The sequence below is a fragment of the Dendrobium catenatum genome, unplaced genomic scaffold (assembly GCF_001605985.2).
Source record: "Dendrobium catenatum unplaced genomic scaffold, ASM160598v2 fragScaff_scaffold_600, whole genome shotgun sequence".
In the NCBI taxonomy this organism is placed as follows: Eukaryota; Viridiplantae; Streptophyta; class Magnoliopsida; order Asparagales; family Orchidaceae; genus Dendrobium; species Dendrobium catenatum.
Genome location: NW_021319062.1, coordinates 336,212 through 353,509, shown reverse-complemented (window position 1 = coordinate 353,509; position 17,298 = coordinate 336,212). Strand labels below are relative to the sequence as shown.

The window sequence follows — 17,298 nt, the reverse complement described above, 5'->3', positions numbered from 1 at the left end:
TATATATATATATATAGCTAATTTCTTCCAATCAAATAATTCTTATAAAAAATTTTTCAAAATTTTTTTGAGAGCATTGCCTATGTCCACACTATAAACAACACAAATGTAAACTTGATTCTAAAGCCATGTATCGTTTTTTGGGTATTTCTCCCCACAAAAAATGTATAAGTATCATTATGCTTCCCTTAAACAATTTCTCACTTCAAAAGAAGTCACCTTTGATGAGAAGTAAATTTTTTTAATCAAACTCATCTTCGGAGAGAGAACTCTCAACTGAAGGATAATATTCCTTTAACACAAACTCCAACAAATCTAGACACTATAACACTTAAGGTCTATACAGAAAGGAATAAGCCCAACAAAAAACTCCAGCAAGCTACCAAATAACAATAATCAACCCATCAATGCAAATTCTTCTCTGTATCCCAAATATGCTACACACCTTTTTAAAAATTTTCTCCTAAACATAGTCGTTCTTACAAATATTAGCTCTAATTTTATTACAATACCACAAGCTTTATTTAAGACACTAGAAAACAATAATTAGAAATATGTTAAGAGAGGAGATGAAAGCTTTGAAAAAAATTCGCCTTTTGGGATATTTTTGAACTGCTAAAAAAAAGGGTAAGATGCAGATAATTTTTTTTGTAATATATAGAATAGATGAAAGCTTGGAATGGTATAAAGTCAGATTAGTAGCCAAAGAATATACTCAATATTGTAAAATTTACTACCAAGAATTTTTTTTCTTCTCTTGCTAAAATAAATACAATACTTGGTTAGAAAGTATTAGAATGATCTTCTTTATTAGATTTAAACGAGAATTTGATTTTTAAAAGGCACAATGGAAAAAAAGGATTCATGTAGCCGACCCCACGTAGTGGGACAAAGGTTTGATGTTGTTGTTGTTGTTGCTAAAATAAATACAATATGCAACTTGATTTCTCTTATAGTCAATCGCAGATGGTACATGCAGCAGTATTATGTAAAGAATGCTTTCATACATAGGAATGTTGAAATACAAATCTATAAGAATCCACCACCTAGATTTGATAGGAATGTTTATGTTACATTGTATTTGTTTTCTCTCTGTGTTCATCCTGGCAGATGTCAGCTGGAATTATAAAGCAGCAAAAAAATGAAAAACATGCAACATGTAAAGCTATGGATAAAAGCACAATATCCTTTCACAACTAATTAAAATGTTCAATCTGTGCTAACATGTGATAACCGTTTTTTGGCCATTGCATAAACCAAAATTTCCACGAGCATGATAGCAAAAGAAATAGGTAATGCAAAGCAAATCATGAAATACAAATATTTTGAAACAATGAAAAGTGCAAAATTATAACCATACCAATAGGCTTTGGCAAGCTAAGATTTCTTTTAAGGCCGTCAATCCCAGCAGCAATTATTGATGCAAGACCCAAGTGTGGATTTGCACACCCATCAAAGGACTTGATCTCAAAGTTGCTCACAACTTCTTGAGATATACCAGGTGGACATGCAGTTCTTAATGGGGCTTCTCTATTTTCCTTTCCCCAACATTGATATGCTCCACTCCAAGTGTTTGGTTGAATACGATCATAACTATTAAAATGGTAAAATCACAAAAAAAAAAATAAAATAAAATAAATGCCACCTGAAGTAGAATCTCCATGAAGAGAAATAAACTTCAATGTTTAAAAATAAGCAAGAGGTACAAACAGAATGCCAGATCAAATAAAACTCATGGAAAATTAATATGAAGCATATCGGGGTGATGACAAAGTGTGCCCATTTAGCAAGTGATATATCTAACAAATAAGTACAAAATGGCCAGTGGGAAGTGAAGTATAGCCTATTAAAAGCTTAAATTCTCATCTTATAAGAACCAGATATTTTACATGCTTCTAACCATGTTATTTTTCAAAATCACTGCAAACAGAATGTAGAACCTGTTTAAATTATTTCGCGGAAATCATCATTTTCTTACTGAAAATTTTTTATATATTGATTGCTCAAGGTTCCTTAATCATCAGAAATACTAGTAGCCTTATCCCAATGATTTGAGCTCATGGATTTTAGCACAAGTTGCAGTCCTTAAATTCATGACCATAACTAGCTTTATCCCAACTATTTGGGGAGTTTCATTGATTTGTGCAAATGCTTTATTGTTCAATGTCGTCCTAACATCAAACCTCAACCTTTTTATCTTTTACTTTGGCCCCAAGTAATTCGGATAAGTGTAGATGATGATGATGTTGCTTCAGGAATGATCTCATGCCACTAATTAGTGAAACCCATTAACATCTATGAACAGTATACAATCATAATTTATAGGTTTTCATTAATTTTGCAAAAGGTACCTTGCCGAATGATAATACTCAATATACTAGGAAGTATCAACACCTGAATTGATCGTATCTTAATAATCCAGCACCAAAAGAAAATTGGCTCAATATTCTAAAGAATCAACACCAGCATTGACCACATCTTAATCATTGTACTCTGAACAAAATATTCCAAATGATCTCCACATACCTTTAAGAACAAGCACATTGAGAACTCTGAGTTTGTATTGAAGCTCAATCCAACCATAAGGCCTGAAGTACTATCATGAGAATTCTCGTTACAACCATCTCATTAGATTGTGAAATATTACTAGGTGAATTTCAACATATATCTTACATTTTTGGTTCTTCTCATAAAATGTGTACAAGTTTTCGGTAGTGATTAAAAAACAGATTAGAAGTTGACTAATTTGTCCTTCCATAAAGGGATGCAATATGTGGAAATAATTATGCATCTTATGTAACTGCAACAGAATCTGTTCTTGTATACAAAGTTCTGAATCAATACAAATAATCGGCACCAGCTTTTCACAATTCGAACAGGAAAATTTTAGGAGCCAGACCTTTTTTCTATATCTTGGCATTTTGCATGCCCCTCTATGAAGTAATCAATAGGTTAGCACTAATCAATAAAAACAACACCACTCAAGAATTTTTCCCCTATACGTAATTCATGAAAAGAAGGAAAGATTCTCATTGATAAATAGATGGTGTAGTTTGTTGTCATTTCTCCTATGTTGTTTTCATTCAAGTTTGCATGTTTCAGGGTAGTTTCCAGCTACTAAAGTTGATAGCTATGGGATTGGATATAGGCTCAAGGCAGAAGGCTCTGGCCAACTGTGTGATCTGGGCACGCTCAAATGAATAGAACTAGAATATTTTTGCATTCCAACACATGCCCTCCCTATTGTTAAGGGATAGCAACCTAACCATTGCACTAAGTACTATCCTTAAATAAAAATGAAATATGAGACCGAAAACATATAGCACACAACTCACAGAACTATAGTGATATATGGAGCAACTTAAATTGTAAAATACATTACAATGTGTAAAATCCTGTAGTAACAAAAATTAAGGGGAACCGGCTCATGTCAACAATTCCAGTGAATCAATTTTTCGGCAATTCTACCGTTAAATAGAGGAAGAGGGAGCAAAGCAAGAAAGAGTGAGTAGGCGAAAGTGAGGAGAGCAAGTGGCCAAGGAAGAGCAAGTGACAAGGAGAAATCTCACAAACTAGAGGAAGAAAAGCAAACTAGAGGAAAAATATGGCAATTGGGTAAGCAAGAAAAACTGCGCCTAGCAACAGAAGGAAATTGGCGAGGGAGACCGCACACCATGGAGTATAAGCCTTCAACGCACAAGAGAGATTGAGCGGGAACGAGCAGCCTCGCATGATACAAAAAAGTAAACAATGGAGATCGTACGATTGATGACAAGTTTAGGGTTTTTCTTTTGCATGAAAGACTGCTTAAGAATTTTTTTTTATCAAAAAAAACATTATATTTTAAATTTCAAAATAAATACTTAAATTTCTTTTAAAGTTTTATAACTAGGAATTTAGACTGCATATAACTAAGAATTTCATTTAGAATATTATTTCTTATCATAATCCTAGTTTATCTAAATAAAGAGGTTGGAATGTTCGATTTTAAATTTATAATTTAACATACAAGCTCATGATGTTAAAATAAATATATTGATTAATGAAATAAAAAAAAGAATTAAATTTTAAAGTTATATACATTAAATTAAAAAAAATTAAAGGTTAATGACAACATTGTTACTTAATAAAATTAAATGATTAATTGAAATAGTGTGTACGTATTCATATTTAAAAGGACAGAGAAATGTGATAATTATAAGAGAAAGTTCAGACATCAGACAATGGGAATAATTGTATTTATGTAAAAGGACCAAAATGAAGAAAATTTAAATGAGAAAATAAATAAAATTAAAATGGTTTGTAATCTAGTTGAAGTGTTGTGTTAAGTACTTTTAAACATAAGTTATAATATATGTGCTTAGATAAGAAAAGATTAATCATGTATAATGAAAGCAAAATATTATTAAATAAAGAGTTAAACTTTTAGTAAAAAGAAATAGGTATAGTTTAAAAAAAATTCATTCATATGAAGATTACATATGGATGATTTTATGCAAGTAAAATTAATGGAGTTTAAGGAGTAAGTGACAAAACAAATCTTCCCATGTTGAGGTAGGTAGTCAAATTTCTAAATAATAATAATAATAATGCTTCTTTTAAATCAAATGCATTTAATGATATCAATACTTATTCAATCAATTGTTGCAAGTTTAATTTTGATTTATCTTTACTATTAAAATTATTGATCACGTTGAAATAGACGATAGTTATCATATCATGTTTCAATTAATTATACTATATAATGTACTATAGAAAGTTATTATGATATGAAAAATGCAAATTTAATGACTATATAAAAGTGCTTATATGTGCAAGTTGACTGTTAACTCATCCTTTATGGTACTAGCTAGGGAAGTCAAGAACACTACGCATAAAATAGAAAAAAATATTGATAAAGAATGCCTTAAATTGTATAATTTAAACAATGCTCCCATGGTGAATGCATTATATACAAATGATATAGATAAACAAGATAAAATAATGGTTTCTTATAATCATGTTATTACTCTACAAAAAAATGTTTCATAACTTCTTATATTATCATATTTTAATAAAACGTATTGTCGAGTGATTTTTAACTTGATTCAACTATTACGACAAGCAGCATACATATTATTTTCTCAAATTTTTTATGCTATTGTAAATTAGAGATAAAATGTATCCAGAGTTATGCTGATAACTCACCCTTGTAGTTAATTAATATTTTTTAGGGCATGAGCTTGAAAACATAAAGACTTGGATAAAAAAATCAACATATTGTATACATGGCACAACAAGATAATGACATTTCTATTAGAATTGTTATATATTTTGTTTAGAATGAATTTTGTGATTTAGCAGCTCTTTTCATATATTAGAAGTTATGAATAAGAAAAAGTATGAACAACTGTAACTAAAATTTCAAAACTCCGTCAAACCATCTATTCCCGCTTGGACTTTTCAATCTTCTGGAATGAGTCATGACACAATGTGCCTATAGTAGGTTGAACTGCAAACTAGGGATCAATAAGGCAGCCACTTTACATGCATAAATAAAAAAAGAGTTATTTCACTAATATTATAAAAAACAACTTATTTTAAAGCAATTATCAGCACGAAAGAAAACAAAAGTAATAATTTGGAAACAACATATTTTCAATCAATTGTCAGCATGAACAAGGAACCTACCTGTTCGGAAGTGGAGCCGTAAAAGCTAAAATGGATGGAAGATGGTAAAAAACACCAGCCATGAATTTTTCTCCAATCTCAGACATGCCATATGGAGTTTTTGATTCCTCTGATCCCATAAAAACATTTCTTCCATTTTTCCACAAGCTTAAATGTACGTGAGATCCAGAGCCAATATCATCTAAGAAGTACCTATGCAGGAGTTGTACGAATTTAATAATCCCAAATAAAACGACAAACAATCAAGTAATCAAATTTGTACTTCCATGCATCGTAAAAAGCCTGTCTATTAATTATCAGCTTTTGGCATACTAACCAAGAAAGCAAAGGCATAAGAGTTTAAGACTGAGAAGTGCAGAAATTTCCATACGTGAGAGAACAAGCAAGCCTAGGATAGCATTGATGAATTACAAGGTAGGCTACTTGTTTATTATAAAGTTTATTTAAGAAGAGAAAAAAACGAACTTTGAAAAAGGAAGGCATCCCAAGAACTACCGAAAACCAAGCAAATCAATAAATAGATGCAAGAATATTCAACTTGTAAGATAAATATAGATATTATTTCTTCAAAGATAAAATAGCAAAAGGTCCCAATGGGATTTAAAAAAACAATCCATTATCAGAAAACAAACTTATATCAGAGCTAAGAGGGGAAAATCATTTAAATTATGTCAGCGCAGGCGCATTGCACTCCAAACGTGACTACGTCAACTATATAAACAACTACAAAGGTTTGGAAAGAAAACAGACTGTAAAACAGATATGAAAAACACACTTCGGGACAAATGTAGCCAGTAACCCATGTTTTCTTGCGATAGATTTGATAGTCTCACGAGTATAAATCAAGTTATCAGCTGCTGATGTGCAACATGAATGCCCCAAAGCAATTTCAAACTGTCCTTTTCCAGCTTCTGCATGTATCTATCACCAAAGAAAAGGCCAGACAACAAAAAGAAAATATGAACCAAATTAGATACTACTACTGCAAAAGGAAAATCAATATAAAAAAGATAAACTAACTACATAGAGCCATATATAAGGATAGAATGAAGAAATCCTATGCAGTTGAAAGATAAAACACAAGCTTTTGCAAAATATGAAGCTACGACATTGTCATGGAAAATGGACAAAAAAAAAGGGGGGACCCAATAGATCAATCAAAAACATAACATGGCATGTTAAAAGTACATTAAGATTTAAATACTACCTTGAAATGTATTATTGCATTTCAAATCATAGGTAACGGAAGCAAAAAACTAAGGAAATTAAAAAAAATGAGCATGACAGTAATAACAAATACAAACTAACTTGGCAAAGAAGCACCTCTTGCGCTAGTGCTCAAAATAGAGGTGGGCACCGGGCAGGTCAAGCTGGGCTCAAGTTGATTTGATTTGGGTCTAAGGAGTTTGAAGCCTTGTCCAAACATGGCCCAGACAAAAATAAGGGAAAAGAGTTCAGGCATAAGCCAAGGCCTTTCAAGTCGATCCAAGTCAACTGAAGTCATAAAAAGTGAATTTCATTAGGTCAGGACTCAGGATAGATGGAATCAAGATTATTCTTAAGAAATTGAGCCAAAAATTGTCATCGAGTCCAATTCGGATAGCATCTAGCTTCGGATCAAGACTATTGCCCCAGCCTAATATTATCTCAAATTTGGTTGATCAAGTGTGCCATGCTACCAAATCTATGCCCAAGCGTAGTCCCAAAATATGCTTAATTCACTTATAAAGAGTGTCCAACTAGACCCATATTATTTCTTAATAAATATTGACAAGGTCATGTCCAACTTTGGGCTTGGCTGCTCGTTTTTTTGTTGTTTTTGGGGGAGCTGCTAGGATCCAGCTCATTAATGTTTAATGGAAGGCCTTTTCTAACTCATTATTAGGTGTCTTGGTTCTTCCCCCTTCTCCCCCCCTCTCTGTGGCCATTCAGTTTTCCCCGCTCGGCTCTTCCCGTGGCTGGTTCTTCTCCCTTGGCCACCTATTCTGGTTCCATGTGTGGCCCTTCGGCTGCTGGCCTTCTATTTTCTCTGTTCTGATTGGCTCGGTTGGAGGTATTTTGGGCTGTTTGGATGCCCCTTTTCTCCTATAAATATGTGATGTTTTGTAAGAGAAAAAAGAGAAGATTATGGACAGAATTTTGGAACAAAACCTGAGGGTTTTTGTTGGAAAAGCTTGCGAGCTTGTTCCATTCCTCCTCTTCTTCTTGGAAAAGCTTGCGAGCTTGTCCTCTCTTCGATTTTGTCTCGAGCTTCTTATATCTTTTTTCTCTCCGCAAGTTCCATGCCACATGTATCTTTCTTCTCAAATGAATGAAAGCAGCTTTAGGTGTTTTATGTTTAATTTTATGTTCTAATCTTGTAAGCGTCATCTTTCTACTATGAAAGTTGTTTAAGTGTAGTATTTTGTGTATTTCCTTATTCTCAAGGATTTTCTAGTAGCTTGCGATCTAATTTTGATTGCATCAAATTGATATCAGAGCCTAGGTTATTTGTGTCTTTTGTTTAGGTGTTTAAAAAATGGAAAACCATAAAAAAATTGAACCAGTTGTGGGTGAAAATCAGCCAGAAGATCCTGAATTCCAAATCCCTATGGACAGATGGATTCCGTCGGAAGGAAGTTCAACTGATCCAATTCAAAACGAACTATACAAACTACAGATGAAGATGCATGTATTTATGAAGCAATACATAAAGAAAAAGAGACTTCTACAAGACCAATTCAAGCAAGAAAAAGAAATTATCCTGAAGAAATATGCAGCCAAGATTCAAGAATTGGATGCAGATCCTTCGTCTCGTCGGGAAAAATCTAAAGCATCCTCATCAGGAGATGAGCACTTTCAACCGAAGGAGAATCTGATGTGGGCAAGGGGGGGAGCAAATTATATGCCTTGTTTTTGGCTGATATCGGCTTCTCGATTTGGGCTTGGCTTTTGCTCGGTTTTTTGCTATTTTTGGGGAGCTGCTAGGCTCCAGCTCATTAATGTTTAATGGAATGCCTTTTTCAGCTCATTATTAGTTGTCCTAGTTCTTCCCCCATCTCCCCCATCTCTGTGGCCCTTCGGTTTCCCCTGCCTGGCTCTTCCCGTGGCTGGTTCTTCTCCTCTGGTCGCATGTTCCGATTCCCTGTGTGGCCCTTCGGTTGCTTCTCCTAGATCGGCTACTGGTTTTCTATTTTCCAATTTCAATGATGAGCTTTTCCAGAACTTCCTTCTCTTCCATAAAATCATCATCTCTTTGTTAGATCTAGTACATCGCTTATGCTATTAGATATGAAGATAATACGGTTTAGATAGACCACATACAAAGTCAGAAATCTTTATTTACATAATGCATATAGCTTCATTAATTACTTCTACAATATAACATTTGGGATTTTTTTTTTTTTATATTTCTATGTTTTTTTTCCATCTAGAACTCCTTGCTGATATTTCCTGTTCTTAATGCATATTAGTTATTTTTAGTTTAGGTCCTCATTTTTTTTCATGGAATTAATTGACTTAAGAGGTTTTGAGACACGGACTTCACCTACTCATTTCATGCACCATATTTAATATTCAAGCCAAATTTGACAAACTTGGTCACCAGAAAAGGAGCTAACCACAGAGGTATGCTGGAAAATCTACAAAGAAAAGATTTTATATATGACCTTAATGCAAGTTTGAGGCCTTTCAAGCCTAGGTCACACTATGCTTAATTTTTATAGGAACATATAACGAATAAGGGCACTTCCCAATCTAAAAAAATAAGGAATCAAGACCTCATTAAAGCTTCAACGCAACCATAATGCAAAGGTGCAAATCTAGGCTGTTGGATCCCAAAATCATGATCTTGACTCTATAATTGAACCCTCTTTAGACAGTGATCCAGTGCATGAACACAAGACCAAGGTGGATTTAATAGCTAGATAGAGTCCCTTGCAAGTCAATATTAGGTCATTTGCTACTCAACTCTCGACTTATTATTTCTAATGTGAGAAGACTACTATAAGTAAAGAACAAAGTTGCAGCATCCCTAGACCGTATATCATGCATAATTATAGCAAATAGGGTTATGGAAACCGTCTTAGATAACATAACCACAATATGGATGGCAACATAACCAAAAAAATAAAAAGTACCTTCTTATGATGATAGATTGGACGTAAAAGTTTTCCATGCTTTTTTTGGCTGAAATATAGTATTGCATAAAGTCAAATATTATGCACTATCCCAATGGGTCATTTTTGTCAAGATGAAATTGACCGGTCAAACTAAAATGCATAGATCCATAGTTTAGATTTTTAGATTGTAATACATTCATACAGTTATCTAAGATGAAATGAAAATTACACCAAAAATGAGTCTCAACTTATGACAAGGATTGCCTAATAGATGAACCAGCTTACCTGAGAAAGTTAAGACAAATCAATCAAAGCAGGAATACACTGTCATGCATGAGGCACCATGATGAGTTTACATATTATAACATCAATGAAAATTCAAAAGTTACCCATTCTGAAGCAACAAGTATATTAGTATTCTTCTAGTTTGAAAAAATAAAACCTTAGGCCTTGCTTCAAGTGCAACGATATAGGCTGTGTTTGGGATGGCTTTTTTAGTGCTTCACTGTATAAAACTCAACTAGGAGTATGTTTGGAGCACTAATTTATAACATAGGTTTAAAACTTTTTCCGTTCACTGCCTGCTTTATGTGACCTACAAACATCGCCGCGGTTTGTTGCGTTTTGCAGTTCTGAGAGGATAAAATGACGCAAAGCCCCTTCTTATTTCGACAATATTCAACCTAAAAACCGTGAATTCACCTTTGAAATTTCGCTTTTCATCTTCTTCTAACAGTGAATCGGGGGAGCTTCTCACACCAACTTTAAACAGCTATTTGTGTAAACCGTTGCCTGATCATTGTAAATCCCCTCCCTTTGTCGAATCGCACAATTTATCGCTTTGTAAAGCTTCGAACACCCTAAAATCGAGCCTCCAAAAGGTATATTTCTGAAAAACCTTTTGAAAGTTGCACCCTATTTAGCATTAGCTTAAAATTTGTTTTCGGATGATGCCATTTCAGCTGGCATCTTGTGATGCCATTTCAACTGGATGGCATCTTGTGATGCCAAAGATCGAACAAAGGAGAAGATCTTCCAGACTCATTGGTTTCACAATTCCTCAACTTTTATCACTCAAGAAATTTTGATTTCACAATATCTTCCTTACCCCTCTTCAAAATAATATTAAAAATTTCTCATGAAAAAATTAAAAAGGAACAACTATGATGATCAGGAAAAATGATTTTACCATTAACTTAGCTTTTGTTGCACCATTTCAAGGATACGATCCTTCCATTAACTTAGATTCTTCTTCAGATTCTGGTAAAATCTCACCTCTTGTAAATTTTATTTTCAAATGTTGGCATTTAGATATGATGAAAGACTAATGTAGAAATATTTGGATAACATAGCATAATCTTTTATTTGTGTCATAGATAAGCTAATTTGTTTTAGCCAAAAAACAAAATCTGGGACATTTTTTTGTTTAATATTTAAACCGTTTTCATCTTGAAATATTGCTGGAATTTTCTTTTATTTATGCATTTTTGCTATTTTTACTCGGCAGCCTGGGACTTTTCAAGTGTTGTTAGGATTTGCAGCATAGACATAAGAAGGGTAATAGTTTTGTAGGTCTTGAGTAAAGGCCTTGTATTAATGCGGTTTGCATTTGAAACATGACTCATGGTCCAATAACAAATTAACTGGTAGCTTGACAAAGTTATACCTCTACCCTCACTATCTGGAAATATACCCAAGCTATCCTTACTAGTGCAAATAATTGTGATACAAGCATCGATAGTGGAAATAATTCAACAAAAGAACATACCAAATAGTGATTGATTCTTTGGTAGCAAATAATATGATAAAAGAACATATCATAATTCTAATAACATAATACCATCTCACTTAACGCTCACTAGGAATGAACAACTATAGCCCACACTGATAATTAGAAGAAGGCTAAATATTTATGATAACTGTAAAACAAAATATGAAATGTTATATACATCATTGCATTATCCACTCCATACTAATAAGAAAATTGCATCATATGCGACAGAATTTAGATTAATATATTCCCAATATCTACTGTATTTATTAGTTGCCATCTCAAATTTAGAAAAATGATCCAATTGAATATTCCTCGTGGCTAGATTTTTTTTCCTCAAACTGGATACAGCATGAAAAGAATTATTTTAGCAGGATAAAAATCAAATTCAATTGACATTCATTTAATTGCTAAATAACAACAACAAAAACTGATTTAATCATATGCACATTTATGCTACACCATATTTCCCAAAGATTATGCAAAAATTTGTGGAACAAATTTAATCGACAAGAGTCATATTCTAATATATGCATGAACTGTTACAATTGATGTCGATCCTTGTTTAAAATTACACGATATGAGGCGTGCCTCAGTGCAATTCTGTTGCAAAAAGCATTGAGGTGCACGCCTCATGCTTGTGCTTTGAGGCATATGCCTCTATCTGATTGAGGTGTGCCTCGCCTCACAGGCATGAGGCGAAAGCCTCATACATGTCATTTTTTTTAAATTATAAATATATAAAAAATATTTAGTTTTAACCTAATCTAAACAACTACACCTCCACACGGACCCATTGCATCCATGTCGTAGCTCCCATTCTTGACTTCTAACCATGAGTTCCCTGCCACCATCCTGCCACTATAACTGCTGGTGATCGCTTGGGGATGGTCGCCGCCGCAACCACCATCTCCTTCTCCTTCTCCTTCTCCTATTACATAACATTTTTTATGATGTCTTGCTATTGTAATGTTTAGATTTTAATTCTATTTTACGCATATTATCACTTGTCACATTACATCTTGTGCAATATTTTTTCATATTTATGCAAAATTGTTATTTTATAATTCAATAAAAAGTTAATATGTAACCCTTTAATATATTATTTAGTTATTATACCAAAAAAAATCACTTTAACCTTCATTTTCACTTTACACAATTTTTAAAATTTGAGATTTATGCCTCGCCTCAAGGACGAAAACTACCTCAATAACCAATTGCACAATTTTAAACCTTGATATTGATCATAAACATGAAATCAATATAACATACAACTATGTGAAGTTATTTCCATAAATTAGCATATATAATGATATTGCTTCTTCTTTTTTGCTAGTAGGAAAAGAAGTAAGTTTAGAACATTCCTGGAGAAATGCACACACATCAGAATGAAATAAATCTAGAAAATTATGAGAAGAAATGGCAAATACTGGCTTGAAAAAAGTTGAGTTTGGATCATAAATCCTGCACCGGAATCCAATCAAAAAAATAACCGTGATAGCTACGAGCTTGCATTATACAATATTAGAATCGGAAATGATCTAAATCCAAATTCGATCACATGCCCATCGATAAAATCCAATGATTTATGGTAGACAGAGATAACTAAAAGAGTCCATGGCAATAGATAAGGCGAAGAAGAAAAAGGGAAGTCGACGATGTAGAATCTTAAGGCATACAAGAGTATTAGGTTTAGTCCACATTAGATAGTTGAAAAATAAGCCAACAACAACATCAAGCCTTTATCCCACTACGTGGGATCGGCTACATAAATCCTTTTTGTCCATTGTGTCATATTAAAAGTCAAATTCTTGGTTAAATTTAATAGAGAAATATCATTTAAAATATTTTCTAACCAAGTCTTTTTAGGTCTGTCTCTACCTTTCTTAACATAAGTAAAATCTAATACCTTTACTTTCCTAACCAGGTCATCAAAAGGCTGCCGTTTTATGTGACCAAACCATCTAAGGCGACTCTCTCTAATCTTATCTTCTACTGGAGCTACTCCAACCTGTTCATATATATGCTCATTCCATATCCTATCTCTAAGGGTAAAGCCACTCATCCACCTGAGCATCCTCATCTCTGTCACACTTAAACTTAGTATTATGCTTCTCTTTTAATGGCCAACATTCGGCACCATAAAGCATAGCAGGCCTCACCACCATCTTATAGAATTTTGCCTTAAGTTTGAGGGGTACTTTTTTATCACACAACAAGCCCGATGCATTCCTCCACTTCAACCATCCAACTTGAATTCTGTTGATAATATCCCCATCTATTTCACCATCACTCTGAACAATAGATCCAAGATATCTAAATCGTGTACTCCTATTAATGACTTGATCGTCCAAAGTCACAATCCCCTCACTAGGTCTATTACTACTAAAATTACACTCCATATCCGTTTTAGATCTACTCAAGCGAAAACCTTTAGACTCTAAGGTTGACCTCCATAATTCAAGTTTACCTTCAACTCCCTCCCTAGTCTTATCAACAAGAAGAATATCATCAGCAAAAAGCATACACCAAGGTACATCCTCTTGCGAATGTCTAGTGAGAACATCCATGACTAAAGCAAAAAGATATGGGCTTAAGGCTGATCTATGATGTAACCCACCGAAATAGGGAAATACTTGGTCAAACCACCTTGCGTTTGAACACAAGTAATAGCTCCTGCATACATATCTTTAATGATTTGAATACAAGCGTTATTAACTCCTTTCTTTTCAAGAACTCTCCATAGCACTTCTCTTGTAGCTTTATCATATGCTTTTTCTAAATCAATAAATATCATATGTAGATCCTCTTTATTTTCTCTATATTTCTCCATCAAACCTCTTAATAAATGTATGGCTTCCGGAGTCGACCTACCCGGCATAAATCCAAATTGATTTAGCCTGGCATGAGTCCAAATTTTATGGCTTCCATATCTTTAGTTGAAAAATAAGCCAATGTCGAAAAAACAAGTGGTTGTTTCTCACTGATAGGTTTAGCTTTGGAGTTGAAAACAAATTTAATAATTGATGTATTTAGTCCAATACTCCAATTCAGTCCCCCCTTTTGATTCCATACTGGCAGAAAGTGGTGCCCAAATTGAAGAACCTCAGACCCCCTTTGATCCCACACTTCTTAACAAGAGGCAACAAAATTATTGATTAGATTAGAAATTAAGTGTTCATAAAATCTGTAGCTCTCATTTGTCATGGCTACCTGCAACCATAGTTGAGCAAAGATCAAGGGCAAATGACAGTTAAGATGATTCCATGTGATTGAGTGAACTCATGGTGCATGAAACTTAATGATATGTAAAACTTTCATTCAACATAGAAAGATGAAAATTATGGATAGTTGTCATGCGAAGGGGTTGTTAAGGCACATGAGAGTTTTAGAATTAGTCCTAAATTGGGTAGTTGAAAATATATTAGTGCAGAAATACTTCATAGTTAGCCAAAGGCTTAAGCTTTTAGGCTTAAAATGAGTTTGACTATCAGTGCATCTAACCCATCTTTGATTCCCTTTAGTAGTTCACACTCCCTAACAAAGATGAATGAAACAGTAAAAAAAGCATAGATGGGATTGGCAATTAAAAGTTCTTGTCTAGAAGCAAGAACGGACACTCCACAAAAAATGGTGTGCAAGCGTCAGACACGTGATATGAATGGGAGATAAGTAAATGATTCATAAAATTATAAATACTGATTACAAGGCACAAAAAATATACCTGCTCGACCGTAATATCCAAGACCTGAAGTGCCGCATTAACTTCTTGCAAAATAGGTGAGACAGCATCAAATCCTGAAGTGGAGCAGTATGATGTTAAATCAAATGGAACAAAGTGCTCATTCCCTTCTCTGCACAAAAAAATGAAATAAGATTCACGATGGGAGCATTTATTGTGACCAAAGAAGTACACCAATTACCTCATAATATTTTTTAGCAGATAAAACTCATTCTCAAATCCTGCATTCATTACCTACAGAAACCATAAAAAATGTATAAAAACAATGAAAGGCCTAGATGTATATAAGATGAGAAATTGAGAGTACCAGGTTAAATTCATCATTCAGAATTTTTGCTAGCCTTCGCAAAGCACTCCTAGGGCAATATTCCCAGGCTTCACCGGGTTTTATTTGCATGTCGGCCAACACCATTTCCTCTTTTTTTGACCTATTGTGGGCGAAACTCCATGATCAAATGATATGCGAAAAATATTTTTTTTCAAAGAAATAACATGTTCTACTTCAAAATTTCTCAGGAATTTTTAGAGGGGATTTTGATGAGTTATGTGTTCAATATTCATGTAAAAAAAAAAAATTCAAAGAAATTACAGTCAAAACCTTAATTAGTAGGCTAAACAATGAATGCGCTGTCAACAAACAAAAATCCATGACACTTAAATGATTCATAATGCATACACTTTCACATAGACATATAAACTCACAAATACAAAATAATGCACATTGTATACGTGTGTGGGTGGGTGTACGGGTGATGGCGGCAAAGAATATAACTAACTTCATATATTCTGATGGTTAGATAAATAAGAACCTGTCTGCCCCAGTTCTTTGCCAAAGCACAACTGCCTATGTTATCGTCTTCAATACTATATCGGAATTCAATTTAAAACCAAACCAAGGGTATGCCATAAATATACCATATTAAATTCAAAAAATTGGAGAGAGAAAAGCTTAATTTTATTGCACAAAACTATCCCTATTTATAGATCTATACAAGATATCTTAATAAAAAAATAAATAACTAAAAAATCATCCATAATTGCCCTAATATAATCCTTCCAAAATTAGCTACCCAAATATGGAAGGAGATCGACGTGATTTAGGTGAGCCTGCCATAGATCTCCATGCTGGCCGTGGGATCAAGGTTCAAAGGAGGGCTATGATTTAACACTCCCCCTCAAACTAAATAATATTGATTTTTCATTCTCAGCTCGATAATCAGTCCTAGAAAGATAGAGTTATCAAGTCTCTTGGTAAGAATGTATGCAAGCTGATTTTTTGATGAGGCTTGGCAGATACATATAAGACCACTGTCAAATTTCTCCTTTCTAAAATGTCTATCAACTTCTATATGCTTGGTTAAGTCATGTTGAACCAAATTGCGAGCTATGTTGCTTTCGAATTTGTTTTCACAATGTAGCTTCATGGGTCACTCCAATTTGATCCTTAGGTCTTCTAGAATCATCTTGATCTATAATAGTTCACATATTACTAAGGCCATATCTCTGAACTCTGATTCTGCACTAGACCTTACCACCACATTCTATTTCTTTCTCCTACACATAATAAGGTTTCCTCTAAGGATTGTGCAATATCCTAAGGTTGATCGTCTATCTACTGGTGATCTTGCATAATCTGCATCAATATATGCTTATGAGTTTACTCCACATTCTCTTCTGAAGAGAATCCCTTTTCATGTATTCCTCTTAAGGTAGTGCAATATTCTGTCTCACTTGCATGCGATTCTGCTTTGGATTTTGCATGAATTGGTTGTCATGCTTACATCAAAGATAAAATCTGGTCTGGCGTGAGAAAGGTAGATTAATTTCCCCATAACTCTATAGTAAGCTCCCTTATCTACATCTGGATTCTCTTTATCTTCCCCCAATTTAAGATTTGGTTCTACTAGTGTTAATGCTGATTTACAACTTAGTTTACCTGTTTCTTTAAGAAAATCAATAATGTATTTCTGTTGTGAAATAAAGATTCCTTTAGTGGAGTGGGCCACTTCAATTCC

General features: G+C 33.7%; 1 protein-coding gene across 1 annotated transcript in view; it reads right to left on the bottom strand.

Moving 5' to 3' along the window:
- The window catches only part of LOC110101543 (protein fluG), an 84,437-nt gene that overhangs the window by 13,270 nt on the left and 53,869 nt on the right, over window positions 1-17,298 (bottom strand). The window contains exons 11-16 of the mRNA XM_020829474.2: window positions 15,591-15,711; window positions 15,465-15,517; window positions 15,266-15,395; window positions 6,446-6,591; window positions 5,671-5,862; window positions 1,361-1,593 (exon numbers count right to left, since the gene is read on the bottom strand). Coding sequence (XP_020685133.1) covers window positions 1,361-1,593; window positions 5,671-5,862; window positions 6,446-6,591; window positions 15,266-15,395; window positions 15,465-15,517; window positions 15,591-15,711 — 875 coding nt within the window. The remainder of the gene's footprint in view (window positions 1-1,360; window positions 1,594-5,670; window positions 5,863-6,445; window positions 6,592-15,265; window positions 15,396-15,464; window positions 15,518-15,590; window positions 15,712-17,298) is intronic.